The sequence below is a fragment of the Vanessa cardui genome, chromosome 8 (assembly GCF_905220365.1).
Source record: "Vanessa cardui chromosome 8, ilVanCard2.1, whole genome shotgun sequence".
Lineage (NCBI taxonomy): Eukaryota > Metazoa > Arthropoda > Insecta > Lepidoptera > Nymphalidae > Vanessa > Vanessa cardui.
The window spans coordinates 10,816,427-10,841,067 of record NC_061130.1 but is presented as its reverse complement, the minus strand read 5'-3'; the positions used below and the strand labels follow the sequence as shown (position 1 = coordinate 10,841,067).

The window sequence follows — 24,641 nt, the reverse complement described above, 5'->3', positions numbered from 1 at the left end:
AGATAATTAAAAAATAAGTTTCTAACACGTCAAAAACGTTCAATAAATATTCGATGCAAAAACATGTTCACCTATAAAAATTCCCGCGCACGCGCAGGCAAAATACGAGCAAAAAGCGTACATCGCAGACCTTGAACAACCCCTTAGCAGGTGTACGCACCAATGCACCTGCCAACATTATGCAGTGACCTATAAAGTAATAATTAAACAATTTATTCCTCCACAATTGTCCCTTAGATGTGGGTCAAATAAAAACGAATATGATTTTAAAGCTAATGAATCGACTTCGCCTGTGGCTGTACTGTTAAATGTGGAATTTACATGCATGTTTAAATAGGCTTTGATCGTGACTTTGGTGAGTATTTTCAATGCGAAACCACTTTCAAACAAAGGATTTTCACAAATTAGCTGCGTTTATTGAAATTTTCACGCTCTTAAACGTACTTAAACAATACTAATACGTACTTAAATTAATTAAGTATTTTTTTACAATGTTTTATCTTTAGTTGGTGTTGCTCGATATTTTGGCCATATCTACGAATGTCTTGTTCACGTCAATCTTAATCTAATATGTTATTAGTGACGAGACCCACCTTACTTTAAAAACAATTTACTTACGCTGATATTTTAATTGGTGTTTATAATTTGAATTTAAAATTGTACACACGTACCAGTTATATATATGATTTTATAAAACATTTATTGTTTTGATTACGACAACAATGTCTTTACAAATTAAATCATATAGAAAATAATACTGTGATAATTGGTATGGATCAGTATAACTATTGAAACAATGGGAAATCCGCAACAATAAGGCTAGACGCTGGCTCATCGTCAAAACATCGCAGAATCGTGGCCATCAGTCATTATGTGCTAACGAAGTCACACTCGGCAAAATAATAATATGTAACGCTTTTTGTATTCCACAACGCGTCCGCTCAGCGTCAGAGGAAATGAGGGGTTTATGTAAAAATTTACTGGTTAACTTTTATGGCGTGTACAACGCATCGCTTAACAAGATGCATTATTTTGTAATGGTCATACTTTTAATTACAATTTGTGTTTTAAATTTTAATGCCGTACCATGAAAATTTAACTTTCTTTAATATATCTTGAGAGCTATAAATCAAAGAACATAAATTTTGTTTTATATCTTTTATTTATAAATATATTCTCAAGGAACTGATATCGTTTATGTACAAATAATTTATCGTTTATAATTTTAAGAATCCTTATTCCTTGAGTAAATAACATTCAAGAGTTTCGCTCCAAATATTTTCCACAACTCAATGGCGATTCAAGAGGTCACACAGATGTGCGGACTTCAGACAAAAGGCTTACCTATAATAATATCGCGGGATCGAAACGAGTTGAGACGCAGTTCCTTCACCACGTTATCTGTAACGCTGATATTTTGACAGTGTTCCTTATTGGTATGAAATAAGGCAGTTTTTGGCATGAATTTTGAGGATGTACTTGAAGTCTTAAATTTGTCGGGTTGTAATTCGGCTGGTGTTTGATACACGTGTTTAGGCTCCCCTCGAAATGCACCTATCACCTGGTGGGGCAAGTCGAAATAAAATTGGGTCACACGTTGCGCCACTAGTTTCTTTATAGGCTTATTCAGTGATAAATATTCGGATATGATCCGGTTGATTTGACCCTCTTATACGAATTTTCCAGTAAGATTTCAATCTGAATTATAATCTTATTAAAGATCATTTTTCTCTATCAATATAATTGCAAATGTATAAAAAGTATCTAAAAGAATATAGCTAATTCAATAATTACACACGACAGAAATAATAAATAAAACAGAAATGCAACAAGCCCATTAAGTTTTTAGATTAAATGGTCGATTGTCATAAATGAAGATTCAATCGCTCAATCAATTCAAAAAAGAACATACCTACCATGCCATAGTTCTCTAGGGCCTGATCTTAGCCTTGGACCGGTCTTGGCATTATTGTGCCTTTCAATAACCACCCTATACAAACGCCTATAGTATATTACACACGTGCGCGCTTTGTATAATCGGCATTCGGTGTACATGAATGGTTCTTTAGTCCTCATTATTTTCATAAGGGAATTGGTCAACTGACGATGCTTACGATTTTTTAATAAAAATAGTTACTATTTTTCAATTATTATTTTTTATATAGCAATACTTTTCATACTAAAAAAAATATTCATCATTGTTTATACTCTATGAACGGTAGATCAAATAATTAATTATTATTTACGTCAATAGAGAAAATAAAGGTTATTAAAGTAGTATAGGTAAAAGAATCATATTACTTCAACGTTGTTAGTATCTAATTACTAAATTCTAATTATAGTTATTTTATCGACGCCACACTGTCTATTCCGCTGACAATATAGATAAACAATATCAAAACAAATATATTGCGATTCACAAACTATCGTTGTCTAATAGTTTTACAAATAATTACAAATGGATCACTTTCTTAATTACTAAAATGTTAAGAATAATACTGATAAGTAATACTAACTTAAGCATTATTGTTAATATAAAAGTGAGTTTGTAACGCTTTTACTTCTAAAGTACTTTCGGTTCATCATCATAGTGTTGTAATTTTTAGGGATAAAGAAATACACAAAGGGTTTTCAATCGCCTCGTAACAAGTGGACGACGTATACGATACACGCAATTTCATCTGTTTTGTTTCCATGTATTAAAACAATAATGAAATATATATTAAAGCAATCTATCTACCTGTTTATACAGCATATGAATAACTGTTAATAGTTACGTAATACAAGACACGATTTATGCATTCACAATTTGAGTCGAAGTCGAAAGCGATTTGAATTATCTGATCAAATTTGAATCAACACATATCGTTTCGTTAAAAAATACTAGCATTTATTGTTATTTTTAATTGTCTGGTTCAAACTGCAATAACAAAGTAAAATCATGCTATATAAGTGTAGAATATTATTTATATTTATTATATTTATTATATATATTATATTTTACTATACTATAAGATTATTCTTTGTTTCCATGAGAATTGGGTGAAAAATATCACCCCTGAGGCTGGTAACTACGGACTCGCTGCTGTTTCACTCAATAGCAGGCAAAGTTTTGAAGGCGGGATTTACTTTATTCGAAAAGTATATACGTTTATTCTGTTTCAAATTTAATTCATATTTCACCAACATTTAATTTGTAGCCTAACAAATTCAAACTGTGTGAAGCCGTTACTGCGTTAATTTCGCTGTCGGAATTACAAAAATAAAAGGACAATTTCTAATTAGGAAAAAAAAAAGGAAGTTTCGTGGGACATCCGGTTCGAACGATTCTACTTTCGCTATTTATTTCGAATTCAAAAAAATTTAACGTTTAAAAGTAATTTACTAAATGAAAGTAATCTAATAAACTTGTAATTAATTTTATAAAATTACATATTAAAAGTCTCATGATAGTCGAAGTGTTACATTTTTTTTTCATCCCAGCTCTATTTCGCCCTAGAAACGTGTAACGGACGATGGTGAACTTGGCTCCAAAAATATTTAATATATTTTTTATTTTATATATTCTAACTATTATTTAATAAAGGTAAGGTAGGTACTCCAGTACAAAAAAATATTTAGAGGTAAGTTTATTTTTATTGAGACTTTTAAATTTGCATATAAAGATGATATAAAAAAAGCAATGTCATACACCTAATAAGTATATGTTACAAATTAAGAGTGGTAAAAGGCCTTTACAGCCTGTCAATTTCCCAATTCCTTGTCAAATGTGTTGGCCGTGTGCTAAGGCCGCCTCTGCCTTGGATGCTTCGAGCTTATTCCACAAAACTGGTACAGTGTGGCTTAGTCACATCACACATGTAAGTCTTCTCACGATATTTTTCTACGAACTATTTCGGGTTTGAACCCGCTATCATCGGTTAAGATGCACGCGTTCTTACCACTGGGCTATTTCGGCTCGCCTATCCTAACCTAAGCGTCTACTAAAGGCTAACCGGGCGGTCATAGAAGTTCAGATGGAATAAAGTATATCAGTTTGACGGAGTAGAGAGAAAGAGAAAAAAAGACTCAGCGGGAGAAATCCGTTCGACCAGGCAAGGATCAACCTGTGGCTGTCAAAAAATTTATCTTAAACCTTTTATAGGTATATAAGTTTCTTATTTTAAATCATTCATTGATTATTTACTTTTTGGGATAGAAAGGCTCTAGTTGTAATAACGAGATAAAAAGCAAAGCTGTGTGCATACCTACTATGCTAAAAATCTCAACCATTCAGAATTTCAAAATAATATATAATTTTGGTATATTATACTTATGTTAAAACGATCATATCTTTGATTTACCTAATAAGTCCAGAATAGCAATTCCGTTATAATCATCAAATTAACTTAATTTATCACATCGTTTTAAAATCTGCCATTTATATATCCTATGAGGATCGAAACGTGTTTATATTGAAGATAGCATACAGACATAATATTAATTATTATGTATGCAATTATTATAGGTATAACAAAAACGATATTTACTTTTTAGTCGAAGTTTCATGAATAACGTATTGTTTGTGTTATAGTGGTATTGTTGCAGAAAATTAAACAATAATGGCGCTATGTAACGAATTCGGTTCGCACCAATCAGAGGTCCTGGCAATAACACAGGATGCAAAGCTACTTGCACATGAACATCAACCGCCACCACCACCTCGCCCGCTGTCGCGCGAAAGTGAAAATTTGCTAGGCACTTTCTCCCCACCCGGCCCGTCGCGCGTCGGCCGCATCGCCCCGCCCCTCGCTGCACCCCCGCGCCCCCTCGCGCGCCGCAAGGTCAGCCCCGCGTGCAGGCGGGTGGCGCGGCGGCGGCGCGGCGACGCGCTGCGCTCTTGAAATTTCGCTTTCGTTCACTCGCGGTTATTAGTCGGCCGCGCGCGCTCCGGCAAGCATGTGTCTCGCGTGACGCGTTTTAGTACTTCGCGGCGGCACGTTCGATTTCGTTGGCGAGTCGGTCGTGATCCGACATGGCTCCTCGACGGCAAGGCGCGACCGGCGAACGTGAAGCCGAAGACATTCACGGGTGCTGCGTTCCCGGTGAATGCCTCCGCCCCCGGGAACCCGTACGCATCGAGGACGCTATCCGCGTGCTATGCAACAACGACACGTGTGCCGTCGGTCGGTACATGCACAGAGAATGCTTCGAGCAATGGGAGGCCGGGGTGCTCGCTTATCTAAAGTCCTGCGGCCGCGCAAGATCGTGGTCTGAAAGGCAAAGACATCAGAATTTATGGACGAAGAAGGGCTATGATTTGGCTTTCAAGGCGTGTGGCTGCCGTTGCGGTCGTGGTCACCTAAAGAAAGACTTAGATTGGACACCACCAGGGGCCGCTGTAAGAGCTGACGATGAAAAGAAGAAGCGGAGGCGAGCGAGATCTGGTCGGACGCCGGCGGCTGTAGACGCCCGCAGCAGGGCTTTCAGTTTATCAAGTTCTGGGTCCTGCTCTCCACCATCTGCACCTTCGGAGCCATCAGCTAGCCCAACACATGCTGCACCTCACTCGATGACCCCGGCGAAGAGGAATTCTAAACCTGAAATAGTTTCCGATAGAATCAGGTAACTAAAAATATTTTAATCGTTTTAATCAAATCTGCTCATAGTTATGCTATGATGCGATTTTAATTTTTAACAAATGTTAAGCTTTACTTTGGTGTTGAAAAAACATTATCCGTCTTGTCAACATTACAGTGCTTATGAATAATTGAAAAGGCAGGTAAGTGTACGCGATAGCATTATTACGCGTGTGTTATTAGAAGTCAAAACATGTCTACCGGTCACACTAAGTTGTAACAACAACATATATACGTATAAAATAATAATCACGACTTGTTTTCCTGGGATTAAGAGTGTGGCGCCGTGCGGGTTAAATCGCAAACTATATATTAATATAAAACTTCACCCACGCATATTTAGTATGTCTACTAACTACAAGCTACGCCTACGGTGTTTTGAATGTTGTCGCTTGCCGGTTGTTTATATTTAATCCTCTAAGCGCTCCGTATAATTGGCGCAAACTGGTTGTGGGCTCGCAGGCTAGTGTCGGTCAAAAACCGGACCCCTTTTACTGTATGCATTGAAATAAGATTCAACGTTAGATATTTATACAACCGAAGTATTTTAGAAAACTTATCCTAATCAAGTTAGTAGAAAGTACTGTAGGTTAATTGCAAAATGTCACTACTTTCAAAATTTATACCCATTTATGTTTTAATTTTAATGTTCATTAAAATATATATATGAATATTTCAAATTGTATAATTAGCAATCAGCAAAACCATTTCAATTTTAAATCATTTACTAATATAAGTATGTACCTGGACGCTTTACACCTGGTTTTCTTTTAATTGTCATTTGCAACATCGGCTAATGAATTCATAAACATACATGTTATTCATTACGGTAATAATATTTTATTTCAATCGCGATATCAAGTTGATTTAGTCGGAAATGACGCTCCCTAACTCACCTGTCTTTGTTTACAAATTTGTAAAGTTCGTTGGAATTTGATAAACATTTATTAATATATATATTATGAAAATATATTCAAGTAGGTTTTGAATGAATTATCTCTATATCTAAAAATAAAACCTAAAACTGAATTAATTTTATAAAAACAATATATTATCTTCTTGATCTTTTAAGCTCTAAAAATAGATATAAACTAAAAAATACTACGATATTGTATAGTTATTAATTTAAAAAATATTAATATACCTAAATAATATCTAAATTCGTAACATTTCTTCCAGCATATTATAAAAAAGTAAATAAAAGAAAATTAACTTGTCATTATTGAACTTAACGTAAAAACACAAATCAAAAAGGTACATGGTATGCAAATCAAAATGTCATATCGCCAAAAAAGGCGTGTGACCTTTTTAACGTGTACTTCAATAACTGCAATTCTATAAATGAACAATTGTAATACAATATATTGTGTTCAAAACAATGAGTTTTTGCACAACAGTTGGCGTTAGTATTCCAGTCGGAAAGCGCATCCGAAATTGTCGGAGCCCTAAAAATGCAATTTCGCCGGTCCCATACATTAAGTCCGCTCCGTTGCGCAGCTGGTTTCCGCTTCCCGTACATACTACATTGTTACTGTCAAAAATGCATTTTCCCGAAATTGCCACAGCTGCCCTCCGTTCAATTTGTTGCGGTTTCTTCGCTAAAACTCATTACAATTCCGATTACCTTATCGAATTGTTTTAAGTTCAAATGTTATCGGTTTTTGCATTGTTATTGTGTAACGTTACTACACTTATTGTTTTGTATAATTATATTATAACTTATTAAATTCACATATACATATTTACAAACCATAAATACAAAAATTGTCGTACAAATTAATGAAAATATTACATCTATTTAACAAAAAATTACGTCTTATTACTAAGTTTTGCATATTTTAGCTATATAAAAATATGTAATACATTTATTGTAATAAATGTTACATATTTTTGTTGATTTTCAATTTAAATAAAAAAATGCAAAAGAAAAAGACGTTAAATAAGTTTATTTAATGTAGCAGTTTATGTAAATGCGCATTGAATTAAAAATAACATGTTATCAATACATTTTATAAATACATGAACAAGTATTATAATTCCATTAATTTATTAAAATTATCAAACCATTTTTATTATTTATCACAAATGTGTTTAAATAGTAGGAATTCGGTTTTTATTCAAAATCATCCCTAAGTTTTATATTATCTATGTTTTTGACGTGTAAAAATATCCAGACCCAAATAATGCACACTAAATAGTATCTATAATAGAGTACTTGTATAGTCAACAAAAAATATATTTAAATGTGTCTATACTTTTTAAATTTCGCTGTTAACTTTTATCGTATGCCAGTTCCATTTCCATTGATATTTTTTTCAATTTTAATACATTATTAGAAGATAAAAATACGAATCAATAACAAAGTTTTGCCAAATAAGATTTATTTTAATGAAACTGGAAATGGAATTAATAAATTATCATTCTTACTTGTTTTTTTCCTCGTATATCGAATCATTTCATTGCAGTAATTAATATTTATTCACGTGTTTAAACAAAACGTGACTTTATTATCAACGATATTGAACATCATTATATCTTCCTTTCAATCGTAGGTGTTATAGCTATGTAATAGTGTATAATTATGATCTTCATTGTTCCGTGGGCGAAGACTGCATGACGTCCCATTACCGATGGCTTGTTTACTCGTTTAGTTGACCTATAAAAACGAGACGAAGCGTAACCTCGGCTAATTGAACTTAAACTCTTTGCAAATCAATCATTCTTAATTTAAAATTTGAATAATCACAGATTATATCATAAGCAAAGCGTAGTATAACACCAGCCACAGATCAATCCTATCTAGTTACTAAAATGTTAATGACCACAGATTATATTTTAATAGACAATGAAATCATTATTACTGTTTTAAATATCGAACATTAAACGAACACATTTATAAATGTATGAAAAGGAAATATTTCATAAACATAATTTAAATTTGTAAACCAGTGTACGCTGTAAGATTGATTTAAAATATAGCTCACTTTTTTATCACAGCTACATTAAAACCTGCTTTGGAAATTTTAAAATTGTAATTTATATCATGAAACTGAGACTGAACGCCTCGAAGGTATAAATAAAATTAATGCGATAGTTTGTATGCGTATGCACGTTGTAATTCCATTAATTGATTGTAAAATACCTTATAAGACGAAAACGTTCGGTTTTAATTAGTAGTTCTATTAATATTTATCAATCCCCTTAATCACATATCATACTGTTATTTTTTATTGGGGATTGTGTTTTCACTAACCTTCTGGAAATTTAAGGTACATGATAACGAATAGTGTTAGGGTGTAATGTTTGACAAAAAGTGTAGTAATATAAGGTACAAAATTTCAGACATATTCAGGTGATAAAATCTTATTCTGTAAATATAATCTGCGGAAACATGTTGAATTTCAAAGTTTATATTATTAAATAATTGAGACAATTATATAATTTATTATTGAGAATTTCATTAAAAAGGGTCTGGTAACTATGTTTGTATCATGTATCATAAAATATGTTTATAGAACTAGTAGTTTATATAAAGACGATAAAAAGGTTACACAGTTATGCGAAAAATTAAAATCTATTTTGTCTTATGAATATTAAAATGATCAAATAATGATTTACTTTAAATATATTCAGGAACGTTCCAAAAGCAGAGATCCTGAAAGGTATTAATGAAACCGAAACCAGCTTCTGTTTGTCCAATAAAATTTTATTTCCGAACAGGGTCCGAATTTCCATACCATCGGTTATGCCATAAAAGGTATTGCTGCCTCTGACCGCATTGGTGGTTAATTAACTTTACATTGGGAGTTATTGTAATTATCCGATATTTGAGAGACCAAATTTTGAAAAATCTCATATGTTTACTGTATTTCGATTCTGTGACTTAAGCGTAGTTTGTAAGCAGTTTATTTTTAAATTTAATAAATGCCCGTTTAATCGCTTTATTTATTCCAGTACGATCAAGAAAAAACTTTTAAAGTAATGATAATGTAAATCTAAAATAAAAAATCTATTTCGAAATCTCTTATCAAGATCTATGTTTTTATAAAATTTACGATAGTATAAGATTCTTTTTTAATATAATTATTCGTATACAGGATCGGAATATATAATCCACCGAGAATAACTGGCATGAAAATCAGTAGATACTCATTTTCATAAATTGATTAAAAAAAAACATCAATCAATCATCAAACTTATTTAATAATCATTGCGACAAAATATAATGATACCAAATATGATATACCTAAAATAACGCTTGGCTAATATGAAGTTAAAAGCAATTTGTATTCCATTCATGAATCATTGTGTGCCCACTGCCCGTTGGTCGCATTATTATCGATCTAATATGAATTTATAAAACCGGTTAGACGTCTAAAATATACCGTGTACACATATATATCATACAATGACTACAGCAGGATGTTTATAACGTTAAATAACATACTTCAATAATATCAACATAGTATTGTACGAAACGTAAGCACTTTATTATTAAAAGTCACAGTCATAACTGTTATTTATAATCTGTAACGTTTTTTCTAACTCGTTAATAACAAAACTATGTTTTACCAAGAACGCGTTGCTGACAAAAAATTATCACAAAGCTACGACGCAATTGCAAATAGACATCGAACGGAAGCAAACGCTTTATATTTATGGTGGCTAAGATTGTTTTTAAAAGTTAATGTTTCAAATTTATATTTCGTTGCGGTCAAACTGGTTTTTTTAATTATTTGTTTTTTTTTGTTTTTTAATATCTATTTTTATTTGATATAATCTGTGAAATTTTATACAATTTGCAACTGTTTATAATATGCCTCTATAGGAGTATATGTATATATATATTCTCGTTTTTGATTTGCGAAATGATTGCGTTACGAAATAGTCGGATCACGTTTGTCGTGACCTTGAGACGAACAAACAACGCGAACCAAGCCAAACATTCAAAAGGCAAAAGTATGGCACTGCGGCTGGATGTGTTTGGTTTATTGAAAGAAAAAGAAAAAAGAAATTATTTATTTATATGATTTTGAATTATGAACTTTTATTTTTGATCTGTAAAACAAAATATAGCAAACTACTTTTACCGTTTTTGATTTATCATTGGGGCAGGATTAATTTATTATTCAGATAAAAACTAAACACAATTGTCATATGAAGTTCATCATCATATTATATTTTGTTTAAGTTTAAGTATATCATAGACAAAAATTCATTCTTGTTTCAAGAAGACAAATTCGAACTCTGTCCCTGCCATGCCCATTTTACAATTTACATGTGTTAAAGATATTCCCAGATTAAGTTTTTTTTTCTGTATAATCGAATGAAAAAATATCAATAAATATTATAATTATTAAATGACTGATTAATCTGTTATTAATTTTATTATAAAATTTTGTACATCATATTTAAAAAAATATATCATTAGGTGTATAAAAAACTCACTTCAAAAGGTCGCTTTTTATGGAAAAATATAAGGCAATTCTATTCGGTTGAGGTATGAAAAATTACGGTAATACCCTTATTTATATTTCCTCTCAGTTCTGTATTTTCCTTTATATGTAAATAAAATCAGTATTTATAATACATTTCGGAGAAATTCTGTATCATCAATCATATGTACAGAACAAAGGGCATGTGTATTATAATACATTTATTTGGCATGAATGAAACCAGTCAAGAATGTTTGTTTCGTTTTAAGTTGCTGTAGATTGAAATTGTTAAAGTGCACATGATAAACATTCATCGTGTGAAAATATACAAATTGATTAGACCTTTGAGGGCCATTCTTTAACAGATCGTCTGAGGCGCGATCGCTGTGACTCAGACTATAGTGGGGCTTAAATACTTTAGTGCCTTGCAATGGACATATCAGCAATTTATTTGACTAATTAAAGGCATTCACATATACCGCATTATTTAAAGAATAGAAATAATGATATCAATAATATTGGAATGAAATCATTGATAAATTACAAAAATAAATATCGCTCCTCTTCACTGGTCATTGTTTCAAATTACAGCTGATACATATATAGAATAAATGTAAATAGTATTAAATTACTCGACGTTAAGTACAACTTGAGTCTTAAATTCTTGCCAGACGAGGCGGCGATTTCCGTTCCCATGTCGACAGTGGTAGAGGGCGGCAAGGCTCGTTAACGTCGTTTTTAGGGCGTGATCGACGCAACGGCGCATGCCTGCATAAATTGCAACCGAACACAATATTCTCCCGATTCCTGTCTACGTGCATCTCTTTCATGGAAGCGTGCGTTTGTTCTACCGCGTCACGTAACATTGTGGCCGACCTTGTGCCGAGTTTTGGACGATAATAACGTAGGCAATAAGGATATGCGCCCTCGGCTGTGTCGAGACAATGCCGTGTTACATTTGCGAGCTTAAAAAGTGCTATGTCTCGTTATTTAACTTGCAAATTTTTATGATTATGCATAGCCCGGCAAAGAAGTATTTACGTACGCTTTTGTATGCATTGTGTTGTCCCCGTGTGGGCACGCACCGATGTGCCAGAGTATAATGCGAGTGCAACAAAATCATCTCTCCCTTCGTTCAGGTTCACTCAACAATAAAGAATTCATTTTTATTAGTGTAATCATTGTTGTATTACTACAACAATGATTCCTCTTTCTTGAGCGTTGACGCTGTTACGATATTATTTTAACATTCTTTATTTGACTAAGCATGTTTGGAAAGAAAAATTAAATGTATGTTGTCAGCCATTTGCGGTCAGTTGCAGTAAGTTTATTCAGGCGATGTAACGATAATTCGGAACAGTCCATGCATAATTCAGCTATTAATTCTCGAAATGACTCCAAGTTCTGTTGGCTAGACGTAGTTGACCAACCTTATACGACGCTATATGTCAGGATTCAATACAACTTTCAAGACTGCTAAAACGACTTTGTAACGAGTTCGAAGCAATTTAAAAGCAGTCTATACATTCTATTCTATCGGCTAAAACTTGTTCGATAATATTAAGTAAATCTAGTTTATATTGGAAATTCTTATTATATCGATATATTTATTATTTTTAATTAATTTCTCTTTTCGTATGTTTATCGAGCTAATGTTACGGTTGCAGCGGAGAAAGTTCGGTTAGGTTCAGGGACGAGGTGTTGCTATTTACGTCGCGCGGCAGGCGATCGTCGATGCAATTAAATTTGTAAGCAAATCTTTATGCTTAAGCTAAATATAAGACTATCTCGCGACGTTGCCGTGCCGTACTCTGTCAAACGAGACTTTCGTGAAACATTTCTATAGTTATAGACGCAATGCTCATATCCTTTATTCTTTGATTCACATACAATAGCAATTCCGAGGCTAGTATTACGTATATGTAAAGTAAAAGTAGTATAACTTCCCTGTTAAAACAGTAGTGGAAACTTAACTGGCATAAGTGTTAAAATATGATTATTATATTAAGTTGTAATATACGATATGATGTATGTTTCCCTAATAAATAAATAAAAATAAAAAAAATAATAAATAATATAATCGATATGTGAATAAACTGAATTATATCCAAAAATATCATTTAAAGTGCACTTTATTGAAGGCTACATTTTAACTTCAAATTTATTACATTTTGTCAGTTGTTGAGCGCAGGGAATAATCGAATGTTGAAATCTTATCCTACATAAAGTTCAGTAGTTCATTGAGCTCTAACACTTATTGTACTTATCTAAAGGTTAAATCTGCGACGTTAATAAAGGAAAACCATTGTTAAGTAAAAGCAAGATCATTGCAAACAATTGTTGCTGTTGAATATTTGCTTAATCCTCACGAGACTCATACATTGAATAAATATTTAATGGACTACTTGTTTCATGTCTTATTACAAATACTAGTAGTAAAGTAACATTCAGTAAATATCCCACTGCTGGGATGTGTGCTTTGTGACTTTTATCGCGCTTAGGATACATTTATGTACTTTCATCGGATACGTGCATGTTTCCCGATATTTTTTTTACCACTAGCACGAGATGAATTTAAATTAATAAAAAAATATAAACACAGATTTAGATTAATTAGTGTTTGATAGGGTTTGAACCCGTTAAACTAAGATTTACATGTTCTTATCACTGAGTCATATCTCGAGTTGTATAAGTTGTACCTACAATAAAGTATAAATAAATCAAAAATACGTTCGTTATTATTGAATGGAATTCGAATATATATAAATAATAATAGAACAAAAGGTATTAGATATATAATCACATTAGGTATGTACTATATTACGCAGCTTAAGTAAACATGCGGTTTAGCAGTCTGTTCTCACTGATCTCTTTAAAATTGACGTTTATTACGACGTTTATATACGTAAGACGCTATGTAGAGAAATCTCAATTACAAATGCATATACCACATGGCTCTGTTGCCTGTAAATCTTGAAATATATCTGCAGCAATAGGCTGGGAGTGACGTTTAGATTAGATAGTTGATTTATAGTTGCGTTGACTTGTCACTTTGATATCAAGTAAATTGTGCACTCGCGTCGAAAACAATATGTATTAATACAATATTTTGTTGAATTAAATGAATTTTAAACACAGTATGACATATTTTTATGCAGTGGAAAATAACAAGATAATAATTTAGTTCCAACGCAGAATGTTACGTGTGTAAAACTACCTATATATACAAACATTGTAGTTGTAAGATAGGACTTGAGTCGTTATCACGCTTGAAGACTTATGTAACGTGTTATTTATAAACTATTTACGGTTCCAGTTTTCATTACATTGTCAGCCATAATTACTGCACTTCACAAGAACTAACCATCCTCAATACGTATTCTATTCCAAGGTCTAGTATTTTCAACGCGTTTGTTCAACGATCGGGGTCACATTGTCATTTGCTTCCTGCGATAAACAACGTTTTTTCGTTAAAATGTTGCGTTTATTACTTATTATTTCTTTAAATAAGCGACTTTACTTATAACTTCTACATTCTGATTAAATTTCTTCAACTATAACAGATAAATAATACATTTTAAAGGTTTTAAGAAAAAAATCATATATGTAGATACATTTCGTTAAATGTAGGTTCTATAGATTTACCATATGTATAAAATTATATTGCATTCAAATATTCTAATGCTATATATAAATAGGCAACTAAACAGCACAATTAAATCAATTATTTCGCGAACGAACTTGTAAATAAATAGAAATTGTTATCTTTATCATTTATTTGCCGTTTTATTAGTCACTCGCAAATAAAACAGTGTTTGTTATAACTCACAATATACGCAGTGACTGTTCGAACTAATAATAGATCCTTTATTGTCAGCGAAGACACAAGTATAAAGGATAATTAAATAAATTATTGCAGTTTGCAACTGTTCAATATATAACTTGTATAGGAGGTTAGGGTTAAATAAAATATTGCGTCGATTTGAATTTATTTCACCTAAGGCAATTGTTTCACAGTAAAATATATATAAGTACTTTTTACAAAATCAACTCTTTCCCATTAAAATCATTTGATAATTCAACACTTTGCAATGACATTACGAAGTCAATATGTTATGTAAACCTTTCTTTGCTGTAATTATGATATTAATATTTGTTTGTTTACTGTTTCTAAAACATTAGGTGTCTATTATAGAATTTAAGTATGCCAATGTATTTGTTATTGGTTATGTAAATACAAGTCCGTTGTCCTCTATTGACTGATTATATGAATTGAATATATTGTGAACATTCAAGCTTTGTGGTTTTCATTTATTTTATATATTTACTATTTAATTCATTATTCCTAAGTATAAAGCGGTTACTTATAAGGTAAAATATAATGAAATTGAGACCGTGAAAGTAAAAACTTTAATCACTATTACGTTTAAATCCGAGTTCGTTATGCCTCGTTTGTCTAGTGGCCATATCGTTAGGCTGCAGATCTCGAGGTGTCGGATTTTTCTTTCAAGAAATCCTCACTTACAGTTCGATGTTTCAAAGAAGCTGACACTGCGGCATTAACATTCCCGTGCTTCAGAGAGCATGTAAAGCCATTGTTCCAGGCGTGAATCCTAGGAACTTTGTGAACCAATTGGATTATGAGAGAGTGTTATTGCACCCGTGTTTTCGCACATACTTCTGACGGAGCACAAGTGCATATGTGCGTTGTTGTTGTCGTTGTTGTAGAACGATAAAGTGGGTCGTGGGCGTGGCTGGACGACAGCACTCGTAGTGGTGCAATAATTATGTATCTAATTCATTGAAATAATTTCACAAATAATATCCTCTTGTTTAAATTTGACCAATAGTTATTTATCTCGAAGAATTAGATTACATTTTTTAAATGGAAACTGTTAACAGATACAATAAACAAAAGATAATGATGTGTAATCAACTTAATAACCTAATCGTTTCATAAATTATATGCAAGATAATTATAAGATCAGAATACACCGTTATTAACTGTACCTATACCTGGATAATTCTTTAAATAATAATATTGTGTATTGTCTGTATTATTTATAATATTGACTTTATTTATTAAAATGAAAAAGAATAGAAAAACACTGACAGATTAGCAAAAAATAGTTTTTGTTTTTGATTATAATATTATAATTTATTTTATCATTAATACGACTTGCTACATTTTCTACAAATTGAATAAAAATAAGATCAAATCAACAAGAAGAATCAAAGTCAACGTTTCCTAGAAACCGTAATGAAATGGAGTTTCCATTTTATACATTGCATAATTAAAATTTGCAAGAATATGTTAAATTTAATAATCATTTATTTTGTGTAATAAAATTCCATATTCATACACTTAATGATCTTCAAATATATCTTTAAAATGATCTTTAGGTAATTTATGGTCAATATATTCATTTAAAAGCATATACTATACTGGTATAGTAATTCATACAGCTGTTTATTATTTTTAAAAATGTCACTCAGATTTTTCCTTATTGTCGTTATTTATTTTCGATTTTTAAAATTATATTTCGCAACGTAAACGGAAAAACGCTGACATTTTAACTTTAAAAAAATTAAATGTTAAAAAAAATACATATCTTTAGTCAATTGACTGATTTATTATACAAATTATAAATTGGTATTATGATAATAAATCTTGTAGCATAATATACTTGACCACTAACGATTTGTTTTTTATCTAACGAGCGTATTTATAATGTTTTGCCAGCTTATTATTAAAAACAAACATAATTATAAAGTATAAAATTCAACAGTGAAATATCGATAAAATAGATTTTTTATTTATATTTGACAAACTCCGTGGTCGAGTGGTGTGTACATGGTTTCATGGATACGTCCCGGGTTCGATTCCCTGACGAATCGATATAGAAAAAGTTCATTACTTTACTATGTTGTCTTGGGTCTGGTTGTCTGTTGTAACGTCATTTTCTCTGATTTTTCATAACACAATTGACTTAGCTATTTACATTGGGACCAGAGTAATATATGTGATTTTGTCTAAAATTTATTTGTCGTTAAAAAGACCAAATCTAATTCTCGAAAAGAATTTTAATTAAAATATGAAAAGAATAAAATTATAGGTATCTCTCGAAAATTATAATGATAAAATATTTTTAAATTAAGAATTTAATAATTTATTAATCTGTAAAAGTTTTAAATTTATTCCAAAGAAATGTTATAATGGAATAATTTATTACAACACAAAACGTCATTCATTAGTTCGTATTTAGATAAAACATATCCAAAAATACGTTTCAAGTGGTTCGTTTCGATACGGACGATTGAGTTGTTTTGCTTTTTACATACAATGAGATAGCCGGGATCGAACGCCACGCCCCCGCGCAATTCAGCTAATTGCCTAATTATTTTTATTACCCGTTTGTTTGAGAACGATCGTCTCGAGTCTCGACCTATTTTCCAATTTAAATTAACAAAAAATACGTAGATTTTATTCTTATTATTATTTTCATTCAAATACTAATCTGTTTGATGGATGGGGTATCTATTTAATTAATATTTGACGCGTATCCCAAAATTTCTCACAGTAAATATTTAGAGTAGACTACCGTCGCCTATCATCTTTCAAAGAAATATTCGGACACGAATCTTTAATGAGGGAATTTTGCCTTGAAATAATCCGATAGACGACTCGGTTTCTTTGTTCTTGATACGGAACACTATGGAATTCTAATGAGGGCCATGTTTATGTTATTAGACCTTGAAAAGGAGCTGTATATTGGGCAATTTAATTGAATGGGTTTGTTAACCGTAGTATTGAAGAACGTTATAAACTTAGAAACAATATAGTAATTATTATCGCATTAGTCCTTTTAAAAGAGGCTATTTGTAATTGTATGTTGCATAAATGCAAAAAAATATTAAAAAGAGACGTCTATATGTTACCTTTTCGGATAGCAAAAATCATGACTAACGACATGTTAAATATGTATATTTTTAAACTATTAATAAAGTACCATAAAACGTAGGCGAAACACCGCTCAAATTACCATAATGGTAAAATTCGTGAGCAAAACAACCGTGCTGAGTGTTAGGTAATCGAATTTAGTGGGGCCCATTGTACTGCCGAGGCCAAGGTCTTTGTTGTTTACAAAGTACGCCGTTCTATGTTGCATTATAGACATTAAAAGCACATTTGTACCGGTAGTAACGCAGAAATAAAACTAATTCGAATCATAAATTTGATATTATATTTTTGGTGATCTTGAGGCGAAGGTTTTCGTAGTGCCGTTTACTGAGTATATTTGACTAGTAGAACGAGCACCAAAGTCGTTTTACTCGTCTCGTCTTATTTGTATATAATTTGTGCCACAATGTCTGCAAATTATACAAAGTAGACAAAGACATATGTTTTATGTAGGTATCTGGTGACCTTGCTCGGGAATTAATTCCATCAATTGTTTCAAAACAACTTTACAATGTATGTGTACATTGTGAAGCGATTACGATCTTGTTATTTACAATAATTTACCTTTCGTATATACTGCGGGATATTCGTAATGGCTTATTTAAGTGAATTAATGAGTTACAAAATCAAATAACGTGATCGGTGATATCTGAAAATAATGTTAGCTTAACGATGCGATAAATCCCACGCCTTTATAATTCGTACTTTGATATTAATAGGCTCGTATTTAAAAGTTGTCAGTATTGTATATTTCTCTTTACAAGCATTCATTGCGGGCTCGCAAACAGCAGACGATAATTCAATACTTATTGACATAGTGTCTGACGAGTTCTCAACAATATACGTACCTACCTACTTGTTATGTAGGCGCATTCGTGCTATAGATTTGGAGGCACTTTTGTCGTATGTATTAAAAATGCGTCTCAAAGTCACCTCTGTGTTATTTTTAAAAGCCGGCGCCACACGTACTTAATTAAAATATTATTCGAGCAAATATATCGATGCCTGAGTATTTAATATAGACCGCGAATTATTTTTCAAAATAAGCAATAGTAATCTCAGAAGTTATATGTATTTCCATTTCCATTGGCGTATATTCTATTACATGTGCAAAATATTTGCACTTCATTCGGATTTCGTCGCATGTGTACCGCTGGTCATACACTATGTCTGACACACATTGTATTTATATGTTTCATTTAACCTTGCAATTTCTTATATATTACGGTAGGTTAAGTATTATAGTACATTATGTGACTAAGTATGTATTGTTACGTTTAGGTACTCTTTAGTTTATGGTTTGAAAATATCGACGTAAAAACATAAATATTTTATCGTAAACATGGCATTTGTTTTTCTTTTTAATGTTTTCTTTAATATATCTTTTAAATATATGAGTGCTATAAAATATTCATTATTTAAACGATAAAATATCTTTTACACAGCTTCAATTTCTATTTAAATTCGCGCATGTATTTAGTCTTGGTGTATACAGTATTCTGAGAGTATAATCCTTAAATGTCCAAGCTACTGGTTAAAAGGTCTTTTCTCTTCGGTCTCTTCCTAATGTATTTCTTCATAAGGTTCTTTGGACATTACTCCACCAAACACTACATTAAATTCGTTTTTATTTGACAATAAAATCATTTAATACCTACCTTAAAACGTTTCGAAATATCAAAACGTTTCTGATGTGAATATAAAACATTACATAATAAGTACATATTGTATAAATTATAAACATTCTTGAATAAAACAAAATTTCAAAGAACAATGTCAGGGTCGAGCGTAAATATTTTATCGGATTTAGCTGAATTGTTATTCGAAACTTGAATCCGATCCAGAGCCGGTTGCTGTGGGCTGATCTGAATGAGAAAGTCGATACCGGTTCCCGGCACCCACTAGGTCCACTTTCATATCACAATAGACTGGCTTATCGCTAAATATAACAGACAGCTCCTGTACACTATTCAATAAATGTTTGTGATAAAATATAACATTTATGTTTTCGGTAACAAATGCTCACAATTGTACGTAAATAGTGCTTAATGTGTGTAATTCTGATATCGTGAATACAAATTACAGATAACTTATTCAATGATAAATTAAAACAATTGACCGGATTATTAATTAAAGTTATTTTTTTAACATGATGAAAATGGCACGTTTAATCATATTGTTTATGAATGATACAAACAATTATTCTCATTAAAAGAAATACGTATTATGAACACTAACATATAATTTTAAATTTCTTTTATGTATGACTTACAATTATCCTTGTTTATTTTAAACGTCAAAACACTTTTGAAGTAAAATATAATAATAGTATTAATGTATTATAAAAAAAATAGTTGTGATAAAAACAGCAGCAAGTATGTCTAATAATATAATTGATTGTAAAAGGATCTATTTACGGCAACATTGTCATAGAAAAATAAGTTGTTTTGTTGTTAGATAGACTTGTATTTGTCGCCTTCGTTTTGATCCCGTTGAAGATGGTCGGTACGTGATACTTACCTATTTAGTTCAAAAGCTTACTTCATTACAAAATTTCATCAAGACCGATAGACTTTCGCATCTAAAATATTTGTATAGAGTATACATAATACACAAGAGATTAAGTAAAAAAAAAACAAATTCTTATAACATTATTTTTATGAATATAAATTAAATGTATCGTTTTTTATTAAGTATTATTACAAATGTGCATAAAGAATTAGTTTTCATTAGTCAAAAAAACAAATGAGTTTAGTTGAACAGTCTCGTGGTCTGTCTGGCGGAAATACGGTCGACTAATATGGGTAACCTTGGGAATACAATGGCTTAGTTATTTTAATGTAATCGAAAAAAAAACGACAGTAATGTTATGGCCCAATTACATAAGGACAACGTGACACTTGGTTTTAATGTATTATGTTGACATTTAAGACGAGGACGCGATAAGAGATCTTAGCTACGGAGGTGTAAGGTCGGGATACCTGTGCATGTTAACTAATTATATGATTAATCGTTTATTTTAAATTAATAACCTTTATATAACAGACATACAATTGCTATAATGATCAGTATTATTTTGCGTTTATTTGTGAAATAATTTTTTACTCTATGGTAATCCTATTTACATTTCCAAAAGTTTTAAGATAAGTCTAAAACGTATGTGCCCATTTCCAGTAATGTTGTTATATTACTTCGCACTTCGATTTATTTTCAAATGCACCGTCACAAAATACCTTGTTTACGAGTTACGAATTTTTTTTGAATCAATACATAGTGAATGCAATATGGCGTTGCTGGCCTTGAATGTTGAATAAAAATAAGCATGTTTGTGTCGACTCGATTTTTATCTCAAACGAGCTTGGTTCGATTGCTGACGACTTTGTTTACGTAGTTTTTTTTTACTTGTACTTATCGTTTTTTAAAAATCACTTAGAAACCTTTTCATTATCTAAAAGGAATCTTTAATTAATCTATAATAAATAAGGGTTAGGCCACATTGAGGAGAACTGCTATTTAATTGTAATCATTCAGACGGAACAGTACCTTGTGGCTATTATAAAAAAATACAATGAAAAATTTTACTAAGAATATATTTTGTGGGTCTTTCGCAATGCGTATGCTGGCAGATATATTAAATAATGACCTCTGTACTTTTAATAATGTTCACGAACACGATGTCACGATCTTCAAAAAATGTTTTATGTACAGACAAGGCAGTTCATTGTATGAAATTATTGTACTGCCGAAACGAGTCATAGTTCATGCCATAATACGTATTTTTGAATATTAATTTACACATTGACTCATTAAAATGTTTTTTATTGAAGAAATAAAAGGTATTTATTAAAACGCAGTATGTGTTTCGTGGTCGTATATTTAAGAGGCTTTATATGGAATGCTACATAATTGCTGAAAACCTATTTTTTTTTAAATTATAAGGTGATATATCTAAAATAATATACATATATAAAGTTAGAGTTTGTTTGGTTAAACGTCGCATTAACTTACGAAAATGGAAAGATTTTTTTCGGGTTTGAAAGCCTAATTATTGAGGATTATTATCTTATGGCAAATTCTTAAAACCATAGCAGGAAAGTAAGTCGATAGAACCGAGCGGACAAAATAAAATAATTTACCTTTTTTAACATGGAAATACTTTTTCATAAAAATCGTAATACATCATCGATCACCTCTCGTAATCCCAATTGTTTTCTGAGAGAAAAAACTAATTGACAGATTTTTATCGCTGGTGTTGTGCTGCCTGTCACTAAAAATGATTTTAGTGGCTTAGTCCCACCACTGATAAGGATCGTTGAATTAAATGCTGATGCAATTCACTTAACATATATATTTATTAAAAAGGAAAATATACACCAAAATTAGACTTTTAATACTACTAAAAATATAAATGAATGAAAACAAATTAATAAGTTTGTTTTGTCTATTTATACTCAAGCGCTAAAAGCTATGCAACGTGTCTAAATCAGACTCGAACATGCTATAATAACGTTTGTGTTTAACAAACAACTGCTTGAGGTCATCTGTGGACTGCGTGGAGGTGGCATTATCAATTTACTTCGAAAATACACTAAAAACATTTTACATTTTGACATTTGAATACGATAGTAGCACATCATTATTTTAACATTTCAATGTGCATGCTTTATCAAATTCTAGCAACCAATAACACAATATATCATTATTAATTAGCAAATTATTATTTCATCAGGAACATTAGTTCAGCTAATAATATTGATAAACTTTTGAATACTTTTATTTACATTTTTGTAAGAAAATCCGTAAAATGGAAGAAAATTAAGTGCGTTATTGATATTGATAAACCTCTCATGTCAATCCCGGTTGTCGACATTATACGATTATCATCGAATACATACACAATCGCACTGCAGTATGATTAAAATAATAATGATATTAATAAAAATAATCACCATTCTCGAGAAACATATTATTATTTCGATTCGATTAACTTATTTTATATGTAATAATATGTAGGTACAGACTTTATTGCAATGTCTAAATCTGATAGTTCGTTCGTGAATGCGAGTAGAATTTTTATACGTCGGAAACGGATACGCATGCGCAGCTGCCTTATAATAATTGAGCAAGGGAACGTTGCAACAGAACCACATTTTAAATACGATATTAAATTCAATCTTGTTTTTTATATTTTATCTGTATGAAGTTTATTACTCGGTAATGTTACTTGTAAAGAACAAGGCGATTTAAATTTTATCGGCTAATTTATTTTATATTACAGAAAATAGACATTACGATGGACTATTTATAGTAAAAATAAAACAATAAACTTCACGTCCGCAACCATAAAATCACACGTCGAATATTTTATCCGCTTTTTTTTATCTGAACGCAAATGTAAACACAATGCTATGTTGACACGCCTCGCCGAGATATAAGAGCCGGTATCTAATTCGACTGACCTTGACAATGAAAAACAAGTTTTTTCGCGCAGCCTTGAAGCTTTATTATGTTTTTTGCACGGCGCCACCGATGTGCCGTGAAAAATGTCTGTTCTTAAACGAATTATAACGCTTGCAACACGTGCAAAGGTTTTATTCGAAGTAATTTTATTGTTAAGATATAATCTAGCGAGAGTGCTTTCTTGTTCATACTCGTAATACAAAACAGAGTAATTGATTGCCCCGTCGGATGAAATATGTTTTTGGTTACTCAGCAATAAAGATAAAACTTTGGGTCGCACGGCAACGAATTGGGCTATTATTAACCTTTTCTTTTCGCAATATTTTTGATACCAAGTTGTATCGCGAAATAAGAACGAGTTTATACTGCAAAATATTATCGACCGTCATATTGTATAATCGCAACAACATTTCCTAAACTGTTTACGTGTAATAAAGTCGTCTTTAAATTGTTCGTATAATAATGAATTTCATACTCTCACTTTACATATTAAAAATTCAAGGTCAAATGTTATGAGAACAATGATTCGTTGTTTTTGTTACACCCGAAACAGGAATATGATACATTTGTTTTCAATAGTTTGTTTTGAAGAGCGAGCTGTATTATTATTTAGCATATTGATGCGCGTATTCAATACCTATATTGTTTCTGGTACAAAAGTTTATACATTTTAAATGTTCCGTGCGCTGTAGTTGATTTAAAAAAAAATTCATAGTACTTAAATTTATACTTAAAGAAGAAATCTATAGTAGTTTTGTAAGCTATTATAATAGTATATTATGTAATTATAATTATTTATGTCTTTGTTTATTTCCAGAGCTGGTGCTGGAGCAAATGGAATATTTTCAAGGCGGCTAGACTTCTCAACATTCAATCTCCTGCCGAAGCATAAAGTCAACTCATATCAAATCAAGGTAAGTCAAGTTAGCTTGTAACATATACAACTCATCTTGTCTTCAGACCATTATTTATAAAAACCAGTTCTATATTTAAAATTAATGCAGCGAGCCCATGCTCTATGCATATTTTTAACTGCGTTTCATAGGTAGGTGTTGCTACTCTTTATAATTAACTTTTTGTGTAGTGACAATCTAAATTACCAACAGCAAGTCATAAATTCATTGTAAGTAAATAATGACATCCACTTGAACCACTTACTATCGATTG

At 31.4% G+C, this 24,641-nt stretch overlaps 1 protein-coding gene across 1 annotated transcript in view; it reads left to right on the top strand.

Annotated features, from left to right (window-relative positions):
• The first annotated feature begins 4,891 nt into the window (after nt 1-4,891).
• LOC124531703 (headcase protein) overlaps nt 4,892-24,641 on the top strand; it is a 43,949-nt gene continuing 24,199 nt past the window's right edge. Inside the window, exons 1-2 of the mRNA XM_047106202.1 lie at nt 4,892-5,604; nt 24,292-24,388. Of these exons, the coding sequence (XP_046962158.1) occupies nt 5,015-5,604; nt 24,292-24,388 (687 nt within the window). The 5' untranslated portion in view covers nt 4,892-5,014. The remainder of the gene's footprint in view (nt 5,605-24,291; nt 24,389-24,641) is intronic.